The following is a 27,296-nucleotide window of genomic DNA, read 5'->3' on the forward strand; positions in this document are numbered from 1 at the left end:
TTTCCACATCTAATATCTTCCTCTGCCTTGTCATGGTCTAATTATTCAATCTGTATATGTGACCTGAAAAATCAGTTCCACTAAATCTATATCTATAAATAATGCCAGTGGGCAAGTTATGCAAACTGGATACATAGAAATACCACCATTTGACTGATGAGTGAGGGTCCAAAATATCTCTCTCTGAATTGCTGAAGGATCCCTGGTTCTTTTTGCCACAAATATTGCACTTTTAGCTTTGGTAGTGGATTCATTTGTTCATTCAACAAATATTTACTGAGTGCATACCATGTGCCTGGCAGCAGTAGAGGCACTGGGGATATAGTAGTGAACTAAACAGACAAAAGTCCCTCCCCTTCTGGAGTTTACATTCTAGTGAATGAGGGCGTGGACTCAAACTTACTAGTTCAAATCCCAGTTCCACCACTATAGTTTGGAACCTATAGTGCGACATTTTAGTGTGACCTACTGTCTCTCTAAAACAAGGACAGTGATAATAGCTTTAACTAAGTGAACGGCAGTTGAGCCAGCTAGAAGTGGTCAGATCCAAGATATAGTTTAAAGGTAGAGTCAACAGGATTTGCTGATAGATTGAGTACGAGGAAAAAGGAGTCATGGATGACTCCAAGGTTTTTGTCCTGAGTAACTGGAAGCAGGGTGTTGCTAACTATGGGGTGGGGAAGGCTGTGAAGGAGACAAGGTTGGTTTTTGGCTGTGTTAATTTTGAAATTGTATTAGACAGCCAAGTAGTAACTGTTAAATTAACCCTGGAAGGACTTCCTGGTGGCGCTGTGGTTAAGACTCCACTCCACGGTCCCAATGCAGGGGGCCCGGGTTCAATCCCTGGTCAGGGAACTAGATCTCACATGCGTGCCGCAACTAAGAGTTCGCATGCCACAACTAAGGAGCCCACGTGCCGCAACTAAGGGGCCTGTGTGCCACAACTATGGAGCCTGCCTGCCACAACTAAGAACCAATGCAACCAAATAAATATTTTTTAAAAATCCTCTTAATTTCCATAAACCTCAATTTTCTTACTTGCAAAATGGATTTAATAACCACCTCATAGGTTATGAAAATGAAAATAGAAATTTGTAAATCATGTAGCCCAATAATCTAATCTAGCATTCAATAATGCAATAGGCGATCGACCTACATTCCTTAAAGCCAGATTAAACGTGATGGTTTACACCGCGTCGGTGAAAGAAAACTGTACTCTCTAAGCCCCTTGTAGCAAAGCAAATAATTACTATGCCTAATAAAGGTAAAAGCTTTCATCCGTATCTGCAAAAAGCAGACTGGAGATTAGGCCTGGGTTTTGAAGAAAGGGAAATACGCAGGAAATTGACACAGGGCGTAGTTAAGTGACAGGTTGCCCTAGCGACCACTCTTCCCAGCAGCCCTCGCGCAGCCAGACGCCTTCGCGGATTGGACACCTCCATAGGAAGAGTGTGGCGGGGGGCGGGGATAGGCGCGAGGTAGTGTGGGTAGGAGACGGCCGTCGACGGAGGCGCCATTTTGTGAGGCGGCCGTACCCTGTTGGAATCCCTTGGCACAAAACCGCTACTGCTGCTACTTCCGTCCTTCCTGGGGGTAAGTGCGGCGGCCGCCCGTAATGACCGGCGGTTCCTTCTGTTGGAGCACGCCCTGTAGAGCCTCCCTGTCAGCCGCGGGCGGCGGTCGATCAGCTCCAGCCAGATCTCTCGAAGGGCTACCGGAGGCATTGGAGGGCCGCGCCCCTCCTCGCCGCTAGCGCTGTCAGCTTTCAGAGAGCGTTCTCCCGCCCAGCCCGAGGCCCGCTTCTTTCGGGCTCTTGAGTGTGCCCCCCCTGTCGGGACGTGTTTTCGACTACCCACCCCAGCTGAGCATGAAGCCGTCGTTTGTCCCTCGGGTACTTCTCAGGGGCGCCCTGACAGTCTCTAGCCGCCATCGCCCCGCAGCTTCACCTGAATCAGCCCTCTCCGGAAAGCTGTTCGGTGAAGGCTGATCTGCGGGCTGGGAACCTCTTGGGTGTCGGGAGGCGGGTGTGCAGGCAGGAAGAGAAAGCCGGACGCCTGAGTTGGTCGCGCAGGCCGTGGCGCCGCCATCTCGGCCGGGACACCCCGCGGAGGTGGGTCCGGGCACTGCCCAGGCGATGAGGGGAGGCATCAGAGGTTCTGCCTAGGGCCTGGTTTCTCCCGGATACTTCCCTTCCATTTATTAATTCAGCAAGTGTTCGTTGAGCGCCTGCCTAGAACAGGCGCCAGGGACGGCTGTAAGTAGTTTCTCGGACCGCGCACGCATCGAACGCAGTCTAGCTCTGTGATGTTTTATCACCGCCGGTGCGCAGCTGAGCCAGGCTGGCCACCTCAGGAACCTGTGGTGATTATTGTTACCTAGGAATTAAGTCGTGTGGAGGTTTACCCTTGTTTGTGATAGCTTTGGATGAGCCGTTGCGTTTTAAATGGAGTAGATTTTCAATCAACTCAGCATCGGGCTTCTGAAAGGTTTTAAGTTTTTCATAAGTAATTTTTGAATTTCGTTTCGCTCCTTGTATTAATACAGACACTTTGATTAATGTTTTAACGGTCAACTATCCCAATGGAGTTGCTTTGATTCAGAACACAGGGAGCTGATTGCAGCTGTGCCCTTTTTGCTTTGTAATCCTACAGCAGGAGCAGGGAAGGAACCTTCTGCTCGTATCCTTTTATGGGTTTGTTATTGAATGTGGAATCTAATATTTTTCACTATGCTTCGCCTTCCTGCTATGCTCACTGTTAACAAAACGTTAGCTTGATTTTAATGTTGACAGTTGGTCCCCACTTCCCTCCGCACCCCCCCAACCTTAGATAATCACTGTTAATGGTTTAATGAAATTCCAATCTCAGTAGTGTTCCAGCTATGGAACAGTTGACTTTCGTGATCTCTCAGATTTGCAGCAACCTATCTCTTTTGTCTCCTAGGAAAAACAAAATTTGAACCTTTTGGAGCAGTGTGCTAGATCTTCAGCAGGACAATGGGTTCAGACAAACGGTAAGTTATTACTGTTACATGCCTTTGATCTCAGCATTTCAATGGGGACTGAGATATTTGTTAAAAATTGTTTTTTTTTTTTTTAAATGGACTAGTCCTACAAGCATTACATTTTTTAAATCAGAATTTTTTTTTTTTTTAGTATTTATTTATTTATTTATTTATGGCTGTGTCGGGTCTTCGTTTCTGTGCGAGGGCTCTCTCTAGTTGCGGCAAGCGGGGGCCACTCTTCATCGCGGTGCGCGAACCTCTCACTATCGCGGCCTCTCTTGTTGCGGAGCACAGGCTCCAGACGCGCAGGCTCAGCAACTGTGGCTCACGGACCCAGCTGCTCCGCAGCACACGGGATCCTCCCAGACCAGGGCTCGAACCTGTGTCCCCTGCATTGGCAGGCAGACTCTCAACCACTGCGCCACCAGGGAAGCCCTAAAAATTGTTTTTTTGTTCTTTTGTTTTTTTAATTAATTAATTTATTTTTGGCTGTGTTGGGTCTTCATTTCTGTGCGAGGGCTCTCTCTAGTTGGCGGCAAGTGGGGACCACTCTTCATCGCAGTGCGCGGGCCTCTCACTGTCGCGGCCTCTCCTGTTGCGGAGCACAGGCTCCAGACGCGCAGGCTCAGTAGTTGTGGCTCACGGGCCTAGTTGCTCCGCGGCATGTGAGATCTTCCCAGACCAGGGCTCGAACCCGTGTCCCTTACATTAGCAGGCAGATTCTCAACCACTGCGCCACCAGGGAAGCCCTAAAAATTATTTATCAAACAAATATTTGAGTGTCTGTTTTGTATCCGGCATTGCTGTGAGCACTTTCATGATACTTGCTCTCACAAGCACACAGTTTAATGAGATAATTAAAATACTGTGTGAACTGTGCTATGGTAAAAGAAGTTGAGGGTGCTGTTAGAACACTTAGGAACATGTGTTTTCTTGGAAACGGCCAGGAAAGCTTCCTGGAGAAAGTATTCTCTAAGGTGAAGCCTGAAGGGTAAGAAAGAATTAGGCAAAGGAGGGCTGGGTGGAGTAGTAAGTCATGAGGGTTCCTGGTGTGGATAACAAACAGCCTCTGGAAGAAGCTAGGAGATCATACTGTCTGTCACTTTGCACAGTACCTGGGCTGTAGAAAGCAATCAGTGAATGCCAGTTCTCGTTATTGTCCCCTGCATGACAAGATGATCCAGATTTATAGAGCTGAGAAGCTTTGGACCATGGGTTACATTTTTTAAAAACAAGAAGAAGAAAGAAAAACTGCTAAAGAATTAGTAAAGAATTAAGATGAGAGCATTTGACTCCTGTGTCATCTGTGGATTCTCCGACTCAAACCATTTGATTTAAACACACAACCTTTATTTATTCATCCAGCTGCCTCCTTAATATTGAGTCCAGTCCCAGTGATAGATCAAATTGATGGCCCACTGGGACTCGTGAAGTGTTCATGTCACATGATATCATTGTTTTAATGCTTTGTCAATAGTCTGGTTCCAAATAAATTAACATTTACCGTTTTAGGGTCTCTCATCTACATACTTAACATTGCGAAATAGTCCTAGACTACTTGTTTCATTTGTTTCTTTTTATGAAATTTGTGTACTCTAAATGAGGCCCTTATAAGCCTTCTCTTTGTCTTGTCCTTACATAGTAGTTTTATGAACCTGGTAAACAATTTATGAAAGAACTATTTATATCTGTGGTCAAATGGGTTTAAGCCTTTTGTTATTAGGTTTTCCTGTGAAGCCCAGTGCTGCTCAGTAATCAAAAATAAATCAGGGGCTTCCCTGGTGGCACAGCGGTTAGGAGTCTGCCTGCCAATGCAGGGGACACGGGTTTGAGCCCTGGTCCGGGAAGATCCCACATGCCGCGGAGCAACTAGGCCCGTGTACAGCTGCTGAGCCTGTGCTCTAGAGCCCGTGAGCCACAACTACTGAAGCCCATGCACCTGGAGCCCGTGCTCTGCAACAAGAGAAGCCACTGCAGTGAAAGGCCCTCGCACCGCAGCAAGAAGTGGCCCCAGCTCACCGCAACTAGAGAAAGCCTGCGCACAGCAATGAAGACCCAACGCAGCCAATCAATCAATCAATCAATCAGATGTTATAGGAAATAGTGTTCTCTGATGGTACTAGTTATATCTAACAAATGAACTTGGTTAACTGCCTATAGGAGAAAAAAGACAGGTTATCCAGTTTGTTGGTCCATTTCTCAGTAGTGAGATACCCTTCAGAGTGGATGAGTCAGGACATGTCCTCCTTTGTAATTGAGTGAAATGCTAATACAGTTGACCCCTGAACAACATGGATTTGAATTTTGCAGGTCCACTTATAGGCAGATTTTCTTCAATAAATACAGTACTACATGATCCGTGGTTGGTTGAATCTGCAGATGCCGAACTGCGTATACCAGAGGGCTAACTGTGGGACTTGAGCATCCATGGGTTTTGGTATCTGCAGCAGGTCCTGGAACCAGTCCCTGGCGGGAACAACTATAATTACATTCTTCCAGTCTAGATTGATCACTAAGATCTGAAATCAGGGATGAAAGGAGTGATGTGTAGGCCACAGGCTTGGGAAAATGCAGGAGGAACTTGGGCATCCTGACTCTCTCAAAAATATTAAACCCATACATTTGATAGCTATATTTTTACATTTATTATGAATTCCTGAAAACTACCTTTGTACTTAGGGATATAGCTGTTTTCCCAGTCATTGTCTTTGTAAATTGGAATTTGGTGATAAATTTTAAGGGATACACTGAACCAGTTGGATATCTTATAAACTGAGATGTGGGTTGTGCGTTTTTTCAACAATGTTTTCTAAAGGGACAAAATGTGATTTACTTAAGAGTAAATGAAAATTATTTTCCCTGGCAGAGTGAGTAGAACAGAACGCAGTGGAAGATACGGGTCCATCATAGACAGAGATGATCGTGATGAGCGTGAATCCAGAAGCAGGAGGAGGGACTCAGATTACAAAAGATCTAGTGATGATCGGAGAGGTGATAGATATGATGACTACCGAGACTATGACAGTCCAGAGGTGAGTGACCAACAACTGTTTATAGAGTTGTTAGAATTATGAATTATATGCACAGAACCTCCAAGATTCTTGAAATAAGTATACCAAGTGTGGAAATCTCTCAAGAGGAGTATTATATTCAAACTCTTTATTATTCTGAAATCTGTTTGAGTCGACTATAACCCTCAAAGACAGACTGAGCCCTGTAGTCATAGAAATACTGGGCAGGGTTTACTTAGGGCTCACTATGCACCAGGCACTCTTTTGAGCACTTGACTTACATGAACTCATTCAGGTCTCACTACAGCCTTATAAGGTAGGTGTTATTCTCATTTTAAAGATGAGACAATTGGGGCATAATTATATACCATCCCTTTGCCTCAGATGGTGTTTCTAAAAGTTGTAGTTAAACATTGTAGCATAGCTTTTTTCACATTTCTTTCAATATGCATTAGCTTTGTTTAGCAGTAATTGTGCTGCCCACATAATTTTGCACTGTTTTTTTTTTCTTATGCATATAATCATCTTATTTTAACAGGTAATAGTGTTTCATTGTGGGTTGTTATACTGTTTGGTGAGTTGTTAAACCATTCTTCCTGAACTAAATGATTGTTGCCAGGTTTGGGGGTTTCTGTCCTTGTTTTTGTTTTTGTTTTATGCTGTTTTAGAAGACACTGCAGTAAACATCATTATGGAGTTCTTGTATTATCTCTATGCCTAAAGATAAATTACTAAAAGCAGAGAGACTGGATCAGAGGGTATAAATAAGCCCAGTGTGATTTGAATTACAATTTTCTTTATTGTAAATCAGAGAGAACGTGAAAGAAGGAACAGTGACCGATCCGAAGATGGCTACCATTCAGATGGTGACTATGGCGAGCATGACTATAGGCATGACATCAGTGATGAGAGGGAGAGCAAGACCATCATGCTTCGCGGCCTTCCCATCACCATCACGGAGAGCGATGTAAGGGAAACCAACAGTTCTAATGAGCAATCCAATAGGCACGATGAACTTTGAGCTTCTACCATTACTTTCTTGTGTTACTATATCTCAAGCTAATATCTAGTGAAATACATTTCTATAATTAGGGTGGAGTTCTCTCAACTTGGTTCACAGATAGATTATCATTTGTATTTAGGCTTTGAAGCTCAATGTAGAGTTTTCAGAAGAACTACAGGGAGCAGTTCTTATTCCTTCAATAATAGCTATTAGAAGGTAGCCAGTACATTTTTATTGAATTGGTTACTTACTCAGTGAGGATGTATCTGTAAGAACATTTTATGATTTGGCCATCCTTTGATTTAATGGAAATTATATTATCCATTTGAAACTTCTGAAAAGCCTGTGGAAAAGCCTGGCTCCCCACTTCTCAGACTGGTCAACTATGGCCTTGGTGTACTGGGCACTGCCTGATTTCCAGTGGTATCTCTGACCCTCACCCATTCCTTCCAGCCACATCCACCACTTGCTTCTGCTGCAGGCCACTTTGGACATGTCCATCATTCTACCAGTGTGCCCTTTTTTTCTCCTTGAAGCCCTCTTTCTTTCTCTCTTTCTCTCTTTCTCTCTTTCTTTCTCTCTTTCTCTCTTTCTTTCTCTCTTTCTCTCTTTCTCTTTCTCTCTCCCTCTCCCTCCCTCTCTCCCTCTCCCTCCCTCTCTCCCTCTCTCCCTCTCTCCCTCTCTCCCTCTCTCCCTCTTTTCTTTCTTTCTTTCTTTTCTTTCTTTTTTTCTCTTTCTTCCTTTCTTCCTTTCTTCCTTCCTTCCTTCCTTCCTTCCTTTCCTTTCTTTCTTTCTTTCTTTCCTTCTCTTTCTTTCCTTTCTCTCTCCCTTCCTTCCTTCCTTCCTTCCTTTTTCTTTCTTTCTTTTCTTCCTTCCTCCCTTCCTTCCTTCTCTTCCTTTTCTTCCTTTTCTTCCTCCCTTCCTTCCTTCCTCTTTCTCTCTCCCCCCCCTCCCTCCCTCCCTCCCTCCCTTCCTCCCTTCCTTCCTTCCTGTCTTTTATTTGGGAGGGCAGCTCTCTGCGGCATGCAGGACCTTAGTTCCCCGACCAGGGATCGAACAGGGATCGAATGCGTGCTCCCTGCAGTGGAAGCACGGAGTCTTAACCACTGAACCGCCAGGGAAGTCCCTGAAGCCTTTCTTGACTTACCAGGCGGAATTTCTTAAGTGTATCCCCAACCCTTGAATGCAGGAGGCTGCTCAGCCAATGTTGTTTGTGAAATGAATGTGATGTTTTGAAATACATTTATAAAACATGCATTGTGCCGGTATCTATTTTCTTGGAGTATTCAGAGTAATATTCTGACTAATGTTTAGTGAATTTTAGAGCTAAAGATAACTACTGAGTTCACACAGCCTTGGTCTTCTAAACACTGGAAGTGACAAATGTGAGATGGGATGTTAGAGTTAATAGTGGGTATTTGTGATCCACAGCACACTTGCTACACTGTGTACTGCTGTGCTATAGTGATGCAGAACCATGGATCCTACCTCATAAAAGCTTAAGGATGAATAGCTAAGGTCAGCAGATAATGAAGACAATGCAGAGTAGAAAGGGATAGGTGTTGGAAGAGGTCCTGTTGAAAGTGGTTCTGTGGAGTAACTCTGGAGGATTCTTTAAGGGAGCTGAGTTAACTGGTCCAGGGCAAGGAAGAGCTCCAGGGAGATTTTAGTTGAGCTGATTCTTGGGGGATAGAAATGTTTTGGTCTGGTGGAGAACTGAGGATAAGATGTGGACTGGCCCAAATCAACTTGATTTGACTGAAATCAAAGGCTTTTGGCAGGAGAGAGGTGGATGGGAAGGTGCTTTGGGGGTCAGTGCTGGAGTCTTTGAAAGCCCAGCTAAGTATAAAAGAAAGCTACTGAGGTTTTTACCTGGTAACAAAAGCTATGTAGGTTAGAATGGTAGAGGGAGAGAATGGTAGGGGCTAGAAAGAAGGCAGAGCTGAGCTCAGGTAGCAGCAGCCATGGGCATGTGGAGTAGGGGAGGAGGGGATACAAGAAATCTTGCAGGAGTCAGTTGAGGAAAGTTTACTTGTTGATCATACTGTCCCCTTGAGTCTTTTAGGCCTGTGGCCCTGGGAGCGTGCAGAAGAAGTGGGTGGCATGGGGAGAGCAATGCCTTAGCTGACTCTGGGGGCACTCCCTTCTGGTAATGAAACAAGATTGAAATGCTTATTTATTTCAGGCTTCTCAGAGAATTAGAAGTGCTTACCTTAAGAAGGCAGGTTTTCAAAGTAGACTTTCTGAGGTTGCCAAATTTTGTGCAATATTTGTAGAAAATTTGCTTATTGGGATCTTTAAAACATTTAAAAATTATAGTATTTAATCTTCTCCTGAATTTCAGTTTATCACTTTCAGTATTGTCATTTTATTTTAGTCCCCCCACTGACATGTGAACTCTTAGAGTAACTGTCTTTAGTTAATTATGTTACTATGTATGTTACTGTATCGCTACTTTTATAGAAACTGTTTTTAGTTACTCTCGTGACTGATTTTTCGCTTACTGTGTTACCAGGCAGGAGCTTGAGTCAGGTGGTTGGCTCCCGCTCAGTGTAGCGCTTCTCATACATACTCTTTGTGAAAAAATAGTCGATTTTCCTTATATTTGTGGTAGTTACAGTCTATAAAGGCACTGGGGGTACGGAACCATGCTATTAGGGGAAATACAAAGTTAGGTTCCTGTGAGCCTCTGGTCACAACATTTTCATTAACAGATCAATATATGACCTTGTTTCGTGTGTATTTCTGTTTAGAGGTGCCTTATTTAATATATACTGTTGGTTCATTAGCATTGAACTCACAGCCAATAGCACTGTAACTTATGTCTGAATGAAGATTTTCTAATATATTTTCCCTGTAAGGGACATCACAGCCTTCCTTCTTGCATTAGGAACACTAGACAGCACTTCAGCACTGCACTTGGAGAGCCATTTTAAACAGTGAAATCACCAACAAAAAGTACAAAAATGTGAAAAACTTGGCACTAAACAGACTATGAGTAGGACACTTGTTTACAGTATGAAAGCTGAAACAAGGCAGAGCATCACCTCTGCCGGGAACACATACATCAGGTGACTCAAATTTTTTACTACTCTGCATGTGTCTGCAAATGGCCATGAAAGCACTACAAGTATTGATTTGGAGTTAACGAATTTTAATGCGTAGGCAAATCCACAAGTGCAGAATCCCCAAATAATGAGGATTGACTGTATATAATCCTGCAGCCTTTACACATAATTATGGAAAGTGGAGGCCACTAAGAACCTCTGTTTCACAAATTTGGCCCTGGTTTTCTCCCTGGGAGTATGGCTGCCTGGTATGATTGATAAAGAGACTAATGTATTTATTAATGTATTTTGCCTTTTGCAGTAAGGGTTTGATCTGACATCAATAACAAACCTACCAGCCAGAAGTCTTTCTTCAGGCCCAATTAATGTTTATTTTGATTTACTAGGAGCCGAAGAACGTTATGAGCTTTGTTAATTTTCACCATTAATGTAAATGTAAGGAAGCTATTTCTTTAAGATATTGTGCAAAAAATATTTATCTTAAGGGAGTTCCTCATTTTTTGGCATTGATACTTGGTTGCATACTTCAGAAGACAGTGACATATCTTCTGCATTTTTTAAATCTCATCTTTCTCTCTGGTCCTTTAGTACGAAGAACAACAAGATTAGACTAAAGGAGGGAGGCTTGAGGGACAGCATACTATGAGCAGGACTGTGTATCACAACATAAATAATTGTGCCTGAGGAAATTCCCAGTCAGCATATAAAGAATGCCTTCAAAGCTGTTACAGTACATCAGTTTCTATGAGAAGTGTTCCTTCTTTTATTCTATTTTTAGAATAATTACATTTTGATGATAGAAGTTAAAAGCTTGGCTAATTAAGCAGTTAATGTAATCCCTAGTCTTTGACCTCTCTTTAGTGTGGAATAGTTTGTGGCTAAAGCTTTAACTATAAATGTGTAAAACCCTGTCTGTGCAGATTCGAGAAATGATGGAATCCTTTGAAGGCCCTCAGCCTGCGGACGTGAGGCTAATGAAGAGGAAAACAGGTGAGAGCTTGCTTAGTTCCTGCTGTTCTGGTTCTCTTCCCCATTCCCACCTCAGTCCCTAAAGAACATCCTGATATCCCCAGTCTTCAAGCACATGAATTCAGAATGAAAGGTTTGCCATGGCTAAGGAATGTGACTGTTTGAAAACGATGTTAGAAAGCATCTGAGGACCTTTTAAAAAACTTTGTTTTTAGGGGCTTTTTTTTCCCTTCGGTAAGTAGTGATTTATAAACTCCTTGTTTGACTGTTTGTAGTCGGTTGCATGGTTACTTTTTAAGCGTGGAATCAAATCGAGTGGCATTTAGTTCAGGCGGCTTGGTTCCTTGCCATGGCAAAGTATCAAGAAGATCCCCAAGTCAAGTCACATTTGTAAAGCTGCTTCCCAATTGGCTTTGTCACGCAGTGTTGAAGCAGTGGGAGAGAGATTCACCTGTTATAAAGGAACTGACTAACACGAGTATCCCGTCTATATCTGAATGCTGTCTCTAGGTGTAAGCCGTGGTTTCGCCTTCGTGGAGTTTTATCACTTGCAAGATGCTACCAGCTGGATGGAAGCCAATCAGGTTGCTTCACTCACCAAGTCTAGATATTCATGAAAATGGAACAAGTCTGTACAATTTAAAAAAAAAAGGTTGAAGGAGTGGTTTGTTCCAAAGGAGTGACTTTATAAAAAGAAAAGCTTTGTATATATTAAAATTGCTGTTACTAGAATAAATACAGTACCAAGCACTACATTGCAGAATTTGCTCTGCCTTTAAACATGGCTACCTGGCAGGGCCTTGTTAACCACTGAGTATTTGTCTGGTAGTTATCAAGACACCTTTAATATTCCCCTTTTCCTTACCTGATTATATTCCTATTATGTCCATTGAGAGTAATCTTAGATTATCCAACTCTCGATTTGACAGTGAAGAGAATATAATTGAAGTCTGCTACAGGCATTTTGTAAGTAATTTTTTATTTCGCTTGGAGACTGCAAGCCTCCTGGAGGCGTAACTGCTCACATGGGTCTTCAAGGACTATATAAGGACCTAGTGGAATTTCTGAACAATAAGTCTGATGAGATTAGCCTGGGAGCTGGTGTCTTGCTGCTGTCTGATCTAGTTAGAGTGGCATTAACATTCTAATCTCCCTGAGAATGCCTTTTATAGTCTGTTCAAAGCAGATCATTGATGATTCTTTAAGAAGCATTAACTGAAGTGTTCTACGGTTTGTCAAGATAACATTCAGTGCTTGGCACTTAAATAACGTTTTTTGCCAGAATTCCGAAGCACAGTATTGAATGCCTTAACCAAGTGCATTCTGGGAAGTCTGCTTAACTCACTACGTTGCTTCTCTGCAGCATTTTATGATTTGTCACTCATAAATAAGAGTTATATTCTTTGGTGATTTATTATCATTTATAACAAGACTCACTAATGAGGGTATCATTTTGATTGACTTGTTAGATTTTTAAGCCTCTCATTTCCTTAACCCAGAGGTGACAGCCTGATCTTATAATGGTAGATCTTCATTCATTTCATACCATGGACACCATCCTAATAAAATTCAGAACATACACAAGCTTCATGTGAATCTGCTTTCTTTACATGACAGCATCTTTTAATATGGTGGATGTATCAGAATGACTTGCTTGGGAGTTTAAAACTCCTAGGAAATTAAAACCTGTAAGACACTTAAAAATCTCCACAATTTTAATGTATACAAAGCTATGTTAATGTGTAATATTTCATTACAGTTCAAATTCACTCCAGAAATAAAAGGCCAGTAGGATTAGGGACTCAGTGATAGTTTGGAGTCTCCCCCAGCACACATCCCTCCTAGTGGGATGATCTGTTGACATATCTCCCAGCTTCTTTATTTTTGCTTCTTTACAACACAGTGAGTGGATGGCCTTCAGCTCTTTCCCTCTTGGCCAGACATGCAGTCTTGTCTTTAGATATTGCAGAGACGACATTCACAGCATGTCTTAACTCTTCCAGGATTTGCAAGAACCAAATTACTCAACAGTATGTATGTTTAGAGGGGTTAGACTCCTTTAAAAAAATTTGGATATCTAACCTCCTACTTAAATCTGTTCTGACAGTGTCAGAACATCCTGCTCCCTTCCCCTCCCCCCAAAAAAAATAAAAAGAAAAGATGTGCCTGTTAAATGAAGGCTCTCTGGGGGCAGGTGCTGGGTATACTCTTGGTAGACTGATTCAACTCGGAGTTTTGACCTTGAAAATTAAGTCCCTTTTAGTCACGTGGTTGACTTGAAGGATGAGGTGGTATATGAACATTTACAAACTTTTCCTAACCCCCTGAAGAAACTTCATTGGCCTCCTGGTCACTCATCTTGAAGGAGAGTACCATCTATTTCAGTGAAAAACACATCTGTCACTCAGGACATCACGTGGTTGCACTTGGCAGGAAGAAATCTCATTTAGCTGTTTTAGAGTTGATGGCATTCAGACTAGTTCCTCCTGAGAAAATTGTAACCAGATTCCCTTTAAAAATGAGTTCCCCTCCCATTGTCCCCCAAAGGACACATCCTGAAGCAGGAATTTGGGGGAAGGGGAAATGTAAAGGCTTTCACTTTGCGTAAGGATGGGGGACTGGGGCAAAAGTGAAGCGAAGCCCAAGGACACCATGCTAAGGGCTAAAGTAGGAGACAACCTCAGAACTGGGAGAGTTGTGTCTTCTGCTTTTTGAAATAGACTGTCACTCTCAGGCAGCCTGTCAATGATGAATGTTAGGACTTCTGTCTCTGCTGGAGACACGGCCTGGTGCATGTCAGCGTTTAGTGTGTGGCAGCTTTTTCAGCACTCCCTGACTCCGTTTACCTTTACTCCGCATCCCATTCTCTTACTGCCTATCTGAAGGATTGGATGGGCAGAGTATAGGTGGCGGTGGTTGGTCCTCCCCGTATGTTGTCCATTTAATTCCAGAGCACTGATTTTTCCGAAGTGTGCTCTGCCCTGGGAAAATGGACACATGTTCCTCACAATGGGAATAACTAATTACTTCTTTTTTTACAGAAAAAGCTGGTGATTCAAGGAAAGCATATTGCAATGCATTATAGCAATCCCAGACCTAAGTTTGAAGATTGGCTTTGTAACAAGGTAAGCATGGGTTTTTCCCAAGTAGACAAAACTCTTTTGGGGTTTTGTTGTTTTCTATTTGTTTGTTTGACTGTCCAAACAAGGAAACGAATAAGTACACAATCACCAGCTTTTATCATAAGGTGATTTTTGTACTTTCTGACTTTCTTGGGTCCTCCTGAGTAGGTATTAGAGGACAGAATCCCTCAAACATGAGAGATTTTGTTTAAGATCCTGGTTCTAAGCCCAGTGTTTCAATTAAGATTTTAAGTTTATTTCACTTTATGGTTTCTTGAATTCTAGAGCTCTCAACTTTTGGCAATTTCTCTCTTTTTTTTTTTTTTTCTTTCTATTTATTTATTATTTGGCTGCATTGGGTCTTTGTTGCTGTGCGTGGGCTTTCTCTAGTTGCGGTGAGCGGGGCTGCTCTTCATTGTGGTGCGCGGGCTTCTCATCGTGGTGCCTTCTCTTGTTGCAGAGCACGGGCTCTAGACGCATGGGCTTCAGTAGTTGTGGCTCGTGGGCTCTACAGCGCAAGCTCAGTAGTTGTGGCGCACGGGCCTAGTTGCTCCGCGGCATGTGGGATCTTCCTGGACCAGGGCTCAAACCCATGTCCCCTGCATTGGCAGGCGGATTCTTAACCATTGCGCCACCAGGGAAGTCCGTATGGTGCTCTTCTGATATAAGGGAGAACTTTGCCAGTGGCTTGCTGTAGGATTTTGGGGTGAACTAAAACTTTTCCCCAGCTTGATAAAAATGGAATTCTACTTCAGAATACATCAAAATTTGTTTTTCTTGGGAGAATTCACATAGTAAAAGCATTCTAAATTTTTAGGTTAATATCCCTTTATCTTGGATACATGGTATCACTTTCTGCTTTTTTTTGTTGTTGTTCCTCACTGGGACTTGCCCATGGCCCTCTTGCTCTAACCCACATTGTTACTAGTAAGCCCGGCCTACTGTGAGAAATAACCAAGATAAAACTTTTTTTTTCCAGTGCTGCCTTAACAATTTCAGGAAAAGACTAAAATGCTTCCGATGTGGAGCAGACAAGTTTGGTAAGCCCAGATTCAGCTGTTTGGGAATATGTATTAAACCCTGACTAATTGGATTGTCTGTGAACCTAAGGAAAAGTACAGGTTGTAGGGCATTTAAACAAGTAACCTGTATATTTTCCTTAAACCTTCTTACCTTGGGTTAGGTAGATCCTGCTGATGATTGTGAGAGTACAAATAGTTCTTTTATGTTCCAAAATTAAGCCTGCTCGCCTTGTTTACATTCTGCATCTGCTTTTCTTTAGTATAGAGGTAATGTCAGTCCTCCACTGGCCCAATTTTTGCATTCCACCTTTAAAATTCATGTCAAAATTAATGAGGTTTTACTGTAGCCACAAATGGTTAAAAAAGAAAAAATAACTACTACATTTACTTAAAATTAAAACTTTGGTATTTCAATGTATTTTTTATATTGGTTTGTTGTTTGTTTGTCTTCAGTTACTGATTCTTCCTCTTTCTTTCCTTTCTTGTAGACTCTGAACAGGAAGTGCCCCCTGGAACCACAGAATCAGTTCAGTCTGTGGATTACTACTGTGATAGTAAGTTCAAATGTAATCTTTTGGCCTTTATGTTGGAAATTGACCTCCATTTGATGTTTTTGTTCTCCTACCCTTTTTTATTTTATTTTATTTATTTATTTATTTATTTAGCATTTATTTTATTTATTTTTGGCTGGCGCTGGGTCTTCGTTGCTGCGCACGGGTTTTCTCTAGTTGCGGTGAGCAGGCTTCTCATTGCGGTGGCCTCTCCTGCTGCAGAACACGGGCTCTAGGCATGCAGTCTTCAGTAGTTTTGGCACGTAGGCTCAGCAGTTGTGGCTCGCGGGCTCTAGAGCAGAGGCTCAGTAGTTGTGGTGCATGGGCTTAGTTGCTTCGTGGCGCGCGGGATCTTTCCGGACCAGGCCTCAGACCCGTGTTCCCCTGCATTGGCAGGCGGATTCTTAACCACTGCGCCACCAAGGAAGTCCCATCCTGCCGTTTTTTAATGAGGAGCAGTAGCTTCAGGTTACCTCATAAAAGATTGGTTTTTAGAATCTTCTCCATGTCAAAGTGTGAAAGATATGCAGTTGACCCTTGAACAACATGGGTTTGCACAACGTGGGTTTTTTCAATGAATGCTATAGTAGTACATTATCCTCTGGTTGAATCTGGGGATGTGGAACTACCAGTATAGAGCGCTGACTATAAAGTTATGTACAGATTTTTGACCGCGTGGCTGGGATGGGGGTGGGGTCAGCACCCCTAATCCCCCTGCATTCAAGGGTCAGATATGCTAGAAACCTCCCAAAATGGACTTGTTTGTTTGTACTTGAACCTGCCTTGAAAAGCATTGGTGGTGGGAATGCATGTATCTGTCATTTGTCTCATTCACCTGCAGCAATCATACTTCGAAACATAGCTCCACATACCGTGGTGGATTCCATCATGACAGCGCTGTCTCCCTACGCGTCCTTAGCTGTCAATAACATTCGCCTCATAAAAGACAAACAGACCCAGCAGAACAGAGGCTTCGCGTTTGTGCAGCTGTCTTCTGCAATGGTGAGATGTTCACTGAATCTTTCCTTTTAAAAGAAACTGAGATTTAAGAGGCAAATGTGGTTCATACAATTGTGATACTGTGTGTAAGGCTCCTGGAGCCCAAAGTTCAAGACTTAAGAAATGACAGTTATTACAGTGCTAAATTACAGGCTGTTGACTTCAGTAAGTGGTAAAAATACCATATATACCTGTAGATAACTGGCCGAACTGAAGGTTGAGCCATAGTTTAGTCCTTTCATCATGCTTTGTTTTAGACTGTTTTAGCATTTACTCTTTTAATAATACTGGATACCTTCATGTCCTGGAGGAAAGAGGGCTGATTTTTTTCTCATGATTTCATATCCACAAATAAGAATGAACTGCTATTCTTTTTTTAATATTTCTTTGACTGGGCTTAGGTAGTAGAGAGAGATTTTCAATTACGTGACAAAATTGTTTTTCTTCACATTCTCCTTCAGGATGCTTCTCAGCTGCTTCAGATACTACAGAGTCTCCATCCTCCTTTGAAAATTGATGGCAAAACTATTGGGGTTGATTTTGCAAAAAGTGCCAGAAAGTGAGTGGCTTCATTGTCCTTACTTCAAACCGCTGCATCTGCGTGCTTGTCCAGGGATGCTTTGCTAACTGCACTCAAAGCCCATGTTCTCTACATTGAGACACTATCCTTCCTGGTTGGCTGGGAAGGATACAGTTGTCTTCTTAGAGCTTATTCCCTCCTGTCTCAATAACCAGTTGCCAGAAAACTTCAGAGCAGGACAAAGAGAGACATGGCAGATGGGTTGAGAATAAGTGCTATGCAAACTGCTTCAGCATGGTGCAAACCCATCTGGATATAATTCTTTACTTCCAGAACAACATGCAGCTTCATGTATATAGAGCTTCATTCTAGTGACATAAATTTCCCCTCTCTGGTATCATTGCTCATCCAGCAGACACCTTATTAGATGGAAGGGTACAAAGGAGAATAGAAATACTACAGGGACACTTGCCCACTTAGGGCTTTGCCCATGGAAACCCTTCCTCATCTGAAATGTGGCCTTGCTGGCATTAGAGACCTTCCAACAAAGGCTGGAGTGAATTGCTGTTTTCTGGGTAGTGTGGGGTTAGTGATTGGAAGCATACTGAGATAGAATCACATGATTGGATCATTGTGGTTTCAGAGACTTGGTCCTCCCAGATGGTAACCGGGTCAGTGCTTTCTCCGTGGCTAGTACAGCCATTGCTGCCGCTCAGTGGTCTTCCACCCAGGTAAGATGGAGGATCTTTTTGCTCAAAGTAGTGTGGTGGCTTTGCCCGGATTCACAGAAGTAACCTCTCCAGCGGTGCTTGCCTTAGAAGCTCTCTAAGGACATTTTAAAAACTTGATGTCTGTGTTTCCTCTTCTTTTGATATTTTGTAGTCTCAGAGTGGTGAAGGAGGCAATGTTGACTACAGTTACCTGCAGCCAGGCCAAGATGGCTACGCCCAGTATGCTCAGGTAGGTAGATTTGACCAGCATCCAACTTCTGGTCTCCAGAGTGTGTCTGAGAATAGCAGCTTTAATGGTGGACTCTTCTATAGTACTCACAGGATTACCAACAGTTTTATCAGCAACAGGCTGGAGGATTGGAATCTGATGCATCATCTGCATCAGGTAATAAACTTCATATTCCCTTTATTTTTGTTTAAGCAAATACAATTGAGGAAGTAGAACTAGATGTTCTCACTAGACCCAAATAAATCTATGAGGGCCATTTCCCTGCAAAACTTGGGGGTAGGACACATTCAGGGTTGTCACCATGTGCCTAAGGTCCTAGGGGAATACTGGGATTGCTCGTGTACATCAGGAGCTGATAAGAAGCTCTTAGAGACCATGTGATGAGTGTTCATTCTTGGAATTCAATATTTTCCCTGTCTGTGTTGTTAGGAATCATGGGTGACCATGTAGGTTCAGGTAAGCAGAGACGGTGTGGCCCTACAGTCTGGTGTCCAGACATTAATCAGAATGGTCACTCTGAAAGCTTATGCTTCAGTTTTTGTTCTAGAATTATAAAGGTGTGGCAGTTAAATCTATTCTCAACCCCAAAGCAGATACGGAGACTTCCTTCTCTTCCTCCTTCTTAGTCATCATACAGAATGTTTGACTTTGTGTGTCACATTCTAGTAGGATTATAAAAATGAAAATATCGTAGGTTCAAGAGTACTTATTAGGAATTAGGTTGTTAAGAACTGACATATACAAAGACGCTAGATTGGGCATTACAGATAAGGATGTTTGGCTTAGAGTTCAGTGCGTTGGCTCTTCTAACTCCTGTGTTTATTATCAGGCACAGCGGTGACCACCACCTCAGCAGCTGTAGTATCTCAGAGTCCCCAGCTATATAATCAGACGTCCAATCCACCCGGCTCTCCGGTAATCCTGTCATCTTAGATACAGAACTGGTGACTGTTGGGGATCTTTGTGTTGCCATACTAGTATTATCTTTTCCTGCTGTATGAGCTAGGATTGAATAATACACACACATTCCAGTCTCACTTCTCTGTCAAATATTATTAGATAATAAAATAATTTTGTGTGTGTATTTTAAATGCAAGATTCCAAACAGGGTGTATTTATACTATGCATGCTTCAACTTGACCTTTAGGAAGAAAGTTGTCAACATGTGTTTTGCTCAAGGATTGCCTTAGATCGTTGCTACAGTGGGTCTGTCAGGGGTCCCTTCCTGCTGGATGATTGCAGTGATTTAGTTCTCTTGAGAGACTTTACAGTTGAAATTATATTGAAGCTGCTGTTCTTTCCAGACTGAGGAAGCACAGCCTAGCACTAGCACAAGTACACAGGCCCCAGCCGCTTCCCCCACTGGTGTAGTTCCTGGTACCAAATATGGTAAGCCAAACCTCATGGGGCTGTTGACAGTTGGAAGGTCCTAGTTGTTGTCTTTGTTTAATAAGAGTTCCTCTCCCTTTGTGGGTGTCAGAGGGACACTTGGGGATGTGAGAGAAGACCATTAAGGCCTACTGCATCTCAGTGGCTTAGAATTTGAAGTAAAGCCAGTTTCTTACCTGGAATGACTGTATGCTGGATTTTGTTTTTTGCAGCAGTGCCTGACACGTCCACTTACCAGTATGACGAATCTTCAGGGTATTACTATGATCCGACAACAGGGCTGTACTATGACCCCAACTCGCAGGTAATTTAAAGGTTAAAATACATGTTTTGAGGTATAATGTACATACGGAAAAATGCATGAAACTGACGTGCAGGTCTTGCAGTTCTTTGAATGTTTACATGTATATGCGTTCATACATATACCAGCACTGAGATAAGAACGAGAATATTCCTAGCACGCTGGACATTTCTCTGGTGCCTGTTGCTGTTCGGTCAGTAACCCTACCCGTAGCCACTATTCTTACTCCTAAACCATGGATTATTTTGTCAAGTTAATATTTATAGGTGACTGTTAACCTTCATGTAAAGACCTAGATAGAAATTTTAATTGTGATTTTTTTTTCTTACTATATATTCTTTTTTTTAATTGAGATAAAATTCACGTAACATAAAATTCACCATTTTAACCATTTAGAGTGTTCAGTTCAGTGGTATGTTCACAGTGTTGTGCAGCCATCATCACTATCTAATTATAGAACCTTTTCATCAACCTGAAAAGAAACCCTATGCCCTATATATTAAGCAGTCACTTCCTAATCCCGTCCCACCCCAGCAACTGCTGTCTGCTTTCTGTCTCTGTGGATTTGCCTATTCTAGACATTTTGTGTAAATGGAATCAGATATGTGACCTTTTGTGTCTAGCTTCTTTTACTTAGCAACCTTTTGTATTTTTGAGAGTAGAAATTAGCAGATGTGTGGAGTGATATTTTATTTTTGGTGGTGTATATAACTTTTAAAGAGGAAAAGCAACATTAACACTCCATAAATAAACAGCTATTTATGACCAGGAGCTGTATGTATATATAGAACAGTAAAAATAAGTGCTTTTAACAGGAACTTGGCATTGAGAGCTTGTGGTTTCTGAGAGTCAGGTGTGAAGCTGTGTGGAACCTGCCAAGCAGGCTGAGCCTGTGTGTGCATGGTTCTTCCACTGCTCTTGCTTGTGGAGTCTGACCTTTCCCAGGCCATTCTTCTTGGCGGCCATAGAAGTTGTGGCTCCTGTGTCTGACCCGCACCACCTTCCCTGGAAGAGATAGAACAGGCAGTCTCTCCTGGGTCCCTGTTGAGCAGGTAGAGTGAGTGATTGAAGAATAGAGAAGAGGAGAGATAACTGCTACCTATTCTCTGTTGTGGTTCTCCCCACAAATTTCAGATCAAGTTCCTTCACATGTCACCTCCTTCCAGGCTCCCGAGCTAGCCTTTTACAAACCTGTTTGGTTGCCTGGGTGTCCACAGGCAGGGTTCTGTATGGTTGAACCCAACAATGAGACGTTAACTGGTTGTCATGGAGGACGTATGAGAAAAAGCTCCTCCTGAACCACCTGTTCTGACCACTTGGTTTGTGTAAATGGTCTGTCTATGGAAAGGGGTCAGACGTGTTTCTCTTTGGGTACCCTCCAGGCCCAGGGATTAAATTAATGGGAACTAGACTCTTGAAAAGAAACCACACTCTACTTTCGCCCAAGAGGTTTCACACCTCTTGGCTGGTTCATCATCCTCACCTACACCAAGGTGTACAGCACCTCTTCTCTATGCAGAAAATATTACTGGTCTGCAACATGCTTTGTTTTTATGTTTAGTTTTTTTTTGTTTTTTTTTTAATTTATTTTATTTATTTTGGCTGCATTGGGTCTTCATTGCTGCATGCAGGCTTTCTCTAGTTGTGGCAAGCGGGAGATATTCTGCTGTGCACGGGCTTCTCATTGTGGTGGCTTCTCTTGTTGCGGAGCACGGGCTCTAGGCACACGGGCTTCAGTAGCTGTGGCACGTGGGCTCAGTAGTTGTGGCACACGGGCCCTAGAGCACAGGTTCAGTAGTTGTGGCACACAGGCTTAGTTGCTCTGCAGCATGTGGGATCTTCCCAGACCAGGGTTCGAACCTGTGTCCCCTGCATTGGCAGACAGATTCTTAACCACTGCACCACCAGGGAAGCCCTATGTTTAGTTTTTTTGACAAAACAACTTTGATGTGGGTTTTTGACAAAATACTCCTTTAAGATAATGGTTCAACACAGCAGAAATCTGCATTAATGGTATTTTTTTCCCCAGTACTACTACAATTCCTTAACCCAGCAGTACCTGTACTGGGATGGAGAGAAGGAGACTTACATGCTGGCTGCGGAGTCTAACTCCCACCAGCAGACGGGCCTACCTCCTGCAAAAGAGGGGAAGGAAAAGAAGGAGAAACCCAAGAGCAAAACAGCACAGCAGGTAAGATCATGACCCAGCCAGCAGACCCATCTTTCTCTCTGGGATATTGGGCTTAATTTTTATGTTTTTTTCAAGGGGGGCACGGGGGCGAGGCATTTATATCTGCTTTATTTGGATTCTTTAAAATGGGGCCACACATCTTATTTATATCAAGTTTGTAGAGCATTTTGCAATTTTTTAGTGTTACTATATGTTGTCTGTCAGTTGCCTATGTACTTAGGGGAAAAAAATCCTGAAAGACTCAAAGACTTTTTTTTTTTTTTAATATTTATTTATTTGGCTGCGTCGTGTCATAGTTGCGGTACGCGGGATCTTCATTGCTGCGTGCACGGTCTTTAGTTGTGGAATGAGGGATCTAGTTCCCTGACCAGGGATAGAACCCGAGCCCCCTGCATTGGGAGCACAGAGTCTTAGCCACTGGACCACCAGGGAAGTCCCTGAGATTTAGGTTGTATAAGGCTGTATGGGGTTTCCTGTGCCTTTCGGCGGTTAGAAGAATTCACTGAAGAGTTCCCTCTGATGGAGCAGCAAGAAGAAAAGAATTCACTGAAGAGTTCCCTCTGATGGAGCAGCAAGAAGAAAAGAGTCATTAATCAGCCTGCATAGTGCAGGAGCCTGCATGAGTCCCAGCTTCAGTCCAGGGAGAAAAAGTCGTTTATACAGTTACCTTCAATGGGAAGCAGATAGAGGCCATCCATAAAAACTATTTATGGGATTTAAAATACATTGACTTTTGAGACCTTTAATGACTTTGGTTATATGCAGTATCTCATAAAGGTAAGGGCAAAAGGGGTTTTGTTACAGTTTGTTACAATAATGGCTTGTTTTCATGGCATAGGAGACTGTTTTCTAAGTTCCTCTACCTAAGTGTATTTTTTGTGATTGTTGTTTGACTTTAGATTGCCAAAGACATGGAACGCTGGGCTAAGAGTTTAAACAAGCAGAAAGAAAATTTCAAAAACAGCTTTCAACCTGTAAATTCTTTGAGGGAAGAAGAAAGGAGAGAATCTGCTGCAGCAGATGCTGGCTTTGCTCTCTTTGAGAAGAAGGTAACAGTAGCAGGAATGGCCTTACTTCATGAGGGGAACTTAGGTAAAATTTGAGGCTTATGACTTGTTCTCTGTTTCCCAGGGAGCCTTAGCAGAAAGGCAGCAGCTCATCCCCGAATTGGTACGAAATGGAGACGAGGAGAATCCCCTCAAAGTAAGGAAGTACCACCAGTGTTTAAAGACCATATCTGTGCTTTGTGCCTCACTTTGAAACTCAGCTGCATCTTGGCTAATGTGATTTCTACTTAATTGGTCCCTGTCAGTGGGTATTTGGAGCAGCTTCTGCACATAGAATCCATGTTCAGGGCTTTGCTTTCCCTGTGTGAGAGCCGGAGAGATGGAGCAGGGAATGAAGCCCAAATTCCTGAGCTCAGTTAATTGAGTTTCATTGCATTTGTAAATAGAGAGTTTTAACAGACTGGAAAGAGAAAATTAAGACAAGAAAAAAATTATTTTATTGATAGATACTAATGTGGGTGGGCCATTACTCTGATCTGTTGTATTTGGGGTTTTCAAACATGGTCAGTAGTTTGAGAACAGCCATCCAGGAACTCTTCTTGGGGCCCCAAGAGGGTTGGTGCCAGGAGGCTCTCGAGCCCAGCCCTGGAGGACCTGGCTGCTCCACTCAGTACGGGTAATGGGCGTACTCTCACAGCTTGGGTTAGGCGTTACTTTTACCCATTGCTATCTTCCTATTGTACATTTCCAATGACCCACCCTCCTTTTGTCCCTAGAGGGGTCTGGTTGCTGCTTACAGTGGTGACAGTGACAATGAAGAGGAGCTGGTGGAGAGACTTGAGAATGAAGAAGAAAAGCTGGCCGACTGGAAGAAGATGGCCTGCCTGCTCTGCCGGCGCCAGTTCCCAAACAGAGACGCCCTGGTCAGGCACCAGCAGCTCTCAGACCTACACAAGGTGGCCATGCTTCTCTGAGCTGATCTGAGGCAGGGAGGGGAGGCAGCAAGATGCTGTGAGTGCCCTGACAGTAGTGAAGGTTCAGTAAATACCTGTATTAAATGATTGCCTTTTAGAAGGCTGCTCCTGATTATAGTATGTTCTAGATAATAGAGTGGAAAGGACCATGGCAGCTCCGTATGCAGCGGGCTCTGGCTTTCATGCTGTAGTGTAGTGAATTGGGCTTTGACTCTTAGAATATAATAGATACCGATAATGTTGTGATATCTCCAATTAGGTAGGTGTGAATTCTTACTGTCTGTAAAATCTCTCGTATAGCAAAACATGGACATCTACCGACGATCCAGGCTGAGCGAGCAGGAGCTGGAAGCCTTGGAGCTGAGGGAAAGAGAGGTGAATGGGGGTCAATGTGCCGCTAGAGTGTCTTGGGGTAACTGCCTTTGGCTTTTATTTGTAGCACTTGTTTCAGGTCCCAGGGGCAGGGTAGGATTTGCCACATACCTGTCACTTGGCCACTGTGGCTCATGTAGACTGGACCCAACTCTGTGCACTTTGTGAGCCCTGCACCGACCCTTAATGAGGGTGCTCAAGGCTGCTTACAAGTCCCGAGTGCCAAATACTTGCTGGTGAAGTATGCTGGATTTTAGCAAGGAGAGAGTGAGCTCATTTGGCCTGGCCAGGGAAGCCTTTGTGAACAATGAGAGGAGCTTCAAATGAGGCCCAGGGAACAGCAGGACACAAGATGGTTGCAGGTGATGTGGAAGGAAGCAGTGGGCAGGAGAAGCTTGTGGGGCCACTAATGGGCAGTCGTTTGGTAGTTGACGAGGCAGGTTGAGAGCCAGCTGGGCAGGGTTTTAAATACAAATAGAGGCCTATGAGTTAGAGATGAACCAGTGAGCAAGTTACTTGAAATTTCTCACCCCAAGATAGTATCTGTAGTTAGGGCTTTTGCTTTCCTGTTTTTTTCCACTGTTTATGGTGCCGTCTCCCCAGGGACTGTAGAACAGGTCTCTGGAAGTCTCCTTGGCTCTGTCTCCCTGGAGGTGGGCCTGTCCAAATGCTGAGGGGGAACAGCAGCTCTGCCCTCCTCTCCCTCGAGGACCTTGGCAAGCTGTGCCCACGCCCAGCCGGCTGGTTGAAGAGCTTGACAAGAGGTGACTCGTTAAATAAAACTGGTTGTTGGAAACATAGTTCTACCCCAGGTTCCACACACAGTTCATCTCTACAAACCTGCCGTTTTGGATATGACTGAGTGCAGCGAGGGAGACAGGGCATGTGGTATTTGAGAGCACTCTAAAAGGCCAAGCTCCAGATGAAGAAAGCACTTGAGGTGATAATCTTGAAGTGTGGGTGCATGAGACTGCTACAGATTGAAGTCTGAATATCTCTAACCATGTTTGTTCTCCCACATAGATGAAATACCGGGATCGAGCTGCAGAAAGACGGGAGAAGTACGGCATTCCAGAACCTCCAGAACCTAAGCGCAAGAAGCAGTTTGATGCTGGCACTGTGTATGTGTTGTGCACATTTTCCACTTTGTGAGCCGCGGCTCTGGCTTTTTAAGTAACTGTGTGTTTGCCACTGGCAGGAATTACGAGCAGCCCACCAAAGATGGCATTGACCACAGTAACATTGGCAACAAGATGCTGCAGGCCATGGGTTGGCGGGAAGGCTCAGGTTTGGGAAGAAAGTGTCAAGGCATCACAGCCCCCATTGAGGTAAGCAGTGGCTTGCAGGCTTATCCCAGAGATGAGATGAGGTTGAAGCACCCAGAGGGCCTAGGACCCAGTGGGAGTTGTCGTCTCTGCAGCCCTCCCATATTTCACGCTCCTTTGAAGATGTCAGTTGGAAGGAATGGGTGTGGCACCCTACTTGATTTTTCTGGTCTTTTGGTATCTTTGGGTAAAACCTACCTTCTCCTAAGGGCTGTGTCTATGTCCTTTGTTATAAACAAACCCTAACTTAACACCAATTCAGACCCGTGTAGCTTAGATTGGATTTTTAGAAAGGTACTGTGCTTTAATTTCTAAGTGATTTTGCTTATGTATAAAACAAATTATAATTTAGTAGGATTTCCATCCATGATAAGATATCCTTTACTCAGAGCTCAGGAGCAGAGGCCCTCAACCACTGGCCTTCTAGACAAAAGCACCGCCAATGATTGCTCCCTCTCTGACCCGGCAACATAGCTTAGGTCAGACTCTTACTGTTGATTTGTGCAAGCGAGTTCTGCTGACTTCAGGCTGTCCTGCTGTGATCTGTGCCCAAAATTACCAGACCTTCCCTGGGCTTCAGTGCAATGCTTTGTGCTTTGGGGCCCTTACAATGCTTGCTGAACAGGCATAGGAGTAGGGGAGGGTGTGGTTCTATCTGCCTGTCTCCCTTACCTATTTGATCCCTTCAGTCCTTAAACCTACTCCAGGTCTCCAATACAGAAATCCATGTCTTCATTTAAAACTTCCTCTCCTGTCTTCCAGAGGGTGGTCCAGCTCAGTAGGGAGTGGGTTAGATGAGGGGGAGAGGGAGCAGTCCACACCCTACCTGCCAGCTGCTGACAGCAGTTTTATCCCCCCCAGGCTCAAGTCCGGCTAAAAGGAGCTGGCCTAGGAGCCAAAGGCAGCGCATACGGACTGTCTGGTGCAGATTCCTACAAAGATGCTGTCCGGAAGGCCATGTTTGCCCGGTTCACTGAGATGGAGTGAGACTCAGAGAGAGGATGAGAGAGAGAGAGAGAGAGAGAGAGAGAGAGATGACAAGGAGTGCTCCATCTCTTGAATTCACTCTGACCACCTTTCTCTTTAAGGGCATGCCTTGTGCTGTTAATAGTTTTTAGGGCAAACCACTTCATTCTGCAAGGTTCTCCCACTTAAAGGAGTTCCCCTAGTATGGGTTATCTGGTGAATGGCCTGCCTTCCTGCCAGAGGGCTTGTGAGCTGGCCAAGGGGACAGTGGGTCTTTTATACTTCAGTGTACATAGTGTAATTGTAGTGTGTTTTACATGTGTAGCCTATGTTGTGGTCCATCAGCCCCTTGCATTCCTAGGGGGTGTTGAGATGCCCTAGGGTGGTATGTAACACCAAAGCTGCCTCTGTCATTTGTTGTGCTGTCTTTTCTCGGCAAAAGCCTTGTGTATATTTGTATATTACACATTTGTACAGAATTTTGGAAGATTTTCAGTCTAGTTGCCAAATCTGGCTCCTTTACAAAAGAAATACCTTGAAAAA

General features: G+C 43.5%; 1 protein-coding gene across 5 annotated transcripts; it reads left to right on the forward strand.

Annotated features, from left to right (window-relative positions):
* Positions 1 to 1,471: 1,471 nt before the first annotated feature.
* Positions 1,472 to 27,296, forward strand: RBM5 (RNA binding motif protein 5). 5 transcript variants are annotated; one of them, XM_036868335.1, is made up of 25 exons: positions 1,472 to 1,593; positions 2,943 to 3,012; positions 5,870 to 6,035; positions 6,826 to 6,981; positions 11,006 to 11,075; positions 11,565 to 11,638; positions 14,096 to 14,179; positions 15,156 to 15,216; positions 15,687 to 15,752; positions 16,591 to 16,751; positions 17,210 to 17,307; positions 17,912 to 17,999; positions 18,151 to 18,228; positions 18,312 to 18,384; positions 19,058 to 19,143; positions 19,533 to 19,617; positions 19,830 to 19,921; positions 21,948 to 22,109; positions 23,009 to 23,158; positions 23,241 to 23,312; positions 23,893 to 24,072; positions 24,391 to 24,465; positions 25,486 to 25,583; positions 25,661 to 25,790; positions 26,649 to 27,296. In XM_036868335.1, exons 2-25 carry the CDS (start codon positions 2,996 to 2,998, stop codon positions 26,772 to 26,774), a joined length of 2,448 nt encoding a protein of 815 aa, XP_036724230.1. In that variant the 5' UTR covers positions 1,472 to 1,593; positions 2,943 to 2,995; the 3' UTR covers positions 26,775 to 27,296. The 5 variants fall into 5 exon arrangements, with proteins under 5 accessions (XP_036724230.1, XP_036724229.1, XP_036724233.1 ...); XM_036868334.1 differs by having other exon boundaries at positions 25,661 to 27,290; XM_036868338.1 differs by lacking the exon at positions 26,649 to 27,296 and having other exon boundaries at positions 24,391 to 24,502; positions 25,661 to 25,784.

Source organism: Balaenoptera musculus, chromosome 11, assembly GCF_009873245.2.
Source record: "Balaenoptera musculus isolate JJ_BM4_2016_0621 chromosome 11, mBalMus1.pri.v3, whole genome shotgun sequence".
In the NCBI taxonomy this organism is placed as follows: Eukaryota; Metazoa; Chordata; class Mammalia; order Artiodactyla; family Balaenopteridae; genus Balaenoptera; species Balaenoptera musculus.

Bases quoted from the DNA above. Each gene is read 5' to 3' on its own strand.
- RBM5 (XM_036868334.1), top strand. The intron at 11,076-11,564 runs GTGAGAGCTTGC...TGCTGTCTCTAG, and splicing joins GCTAATGAAGAGGAAAACAG to GTGTAAGCCGTGGTTTCGCC. The intron at 19,618-19,829 runs GTAAGCCAAACC...TGTTTTTTGCAG, and splicing joins AGTTCCTGGTACCAAATATG to CAGTGCCTGACACGTCCACT.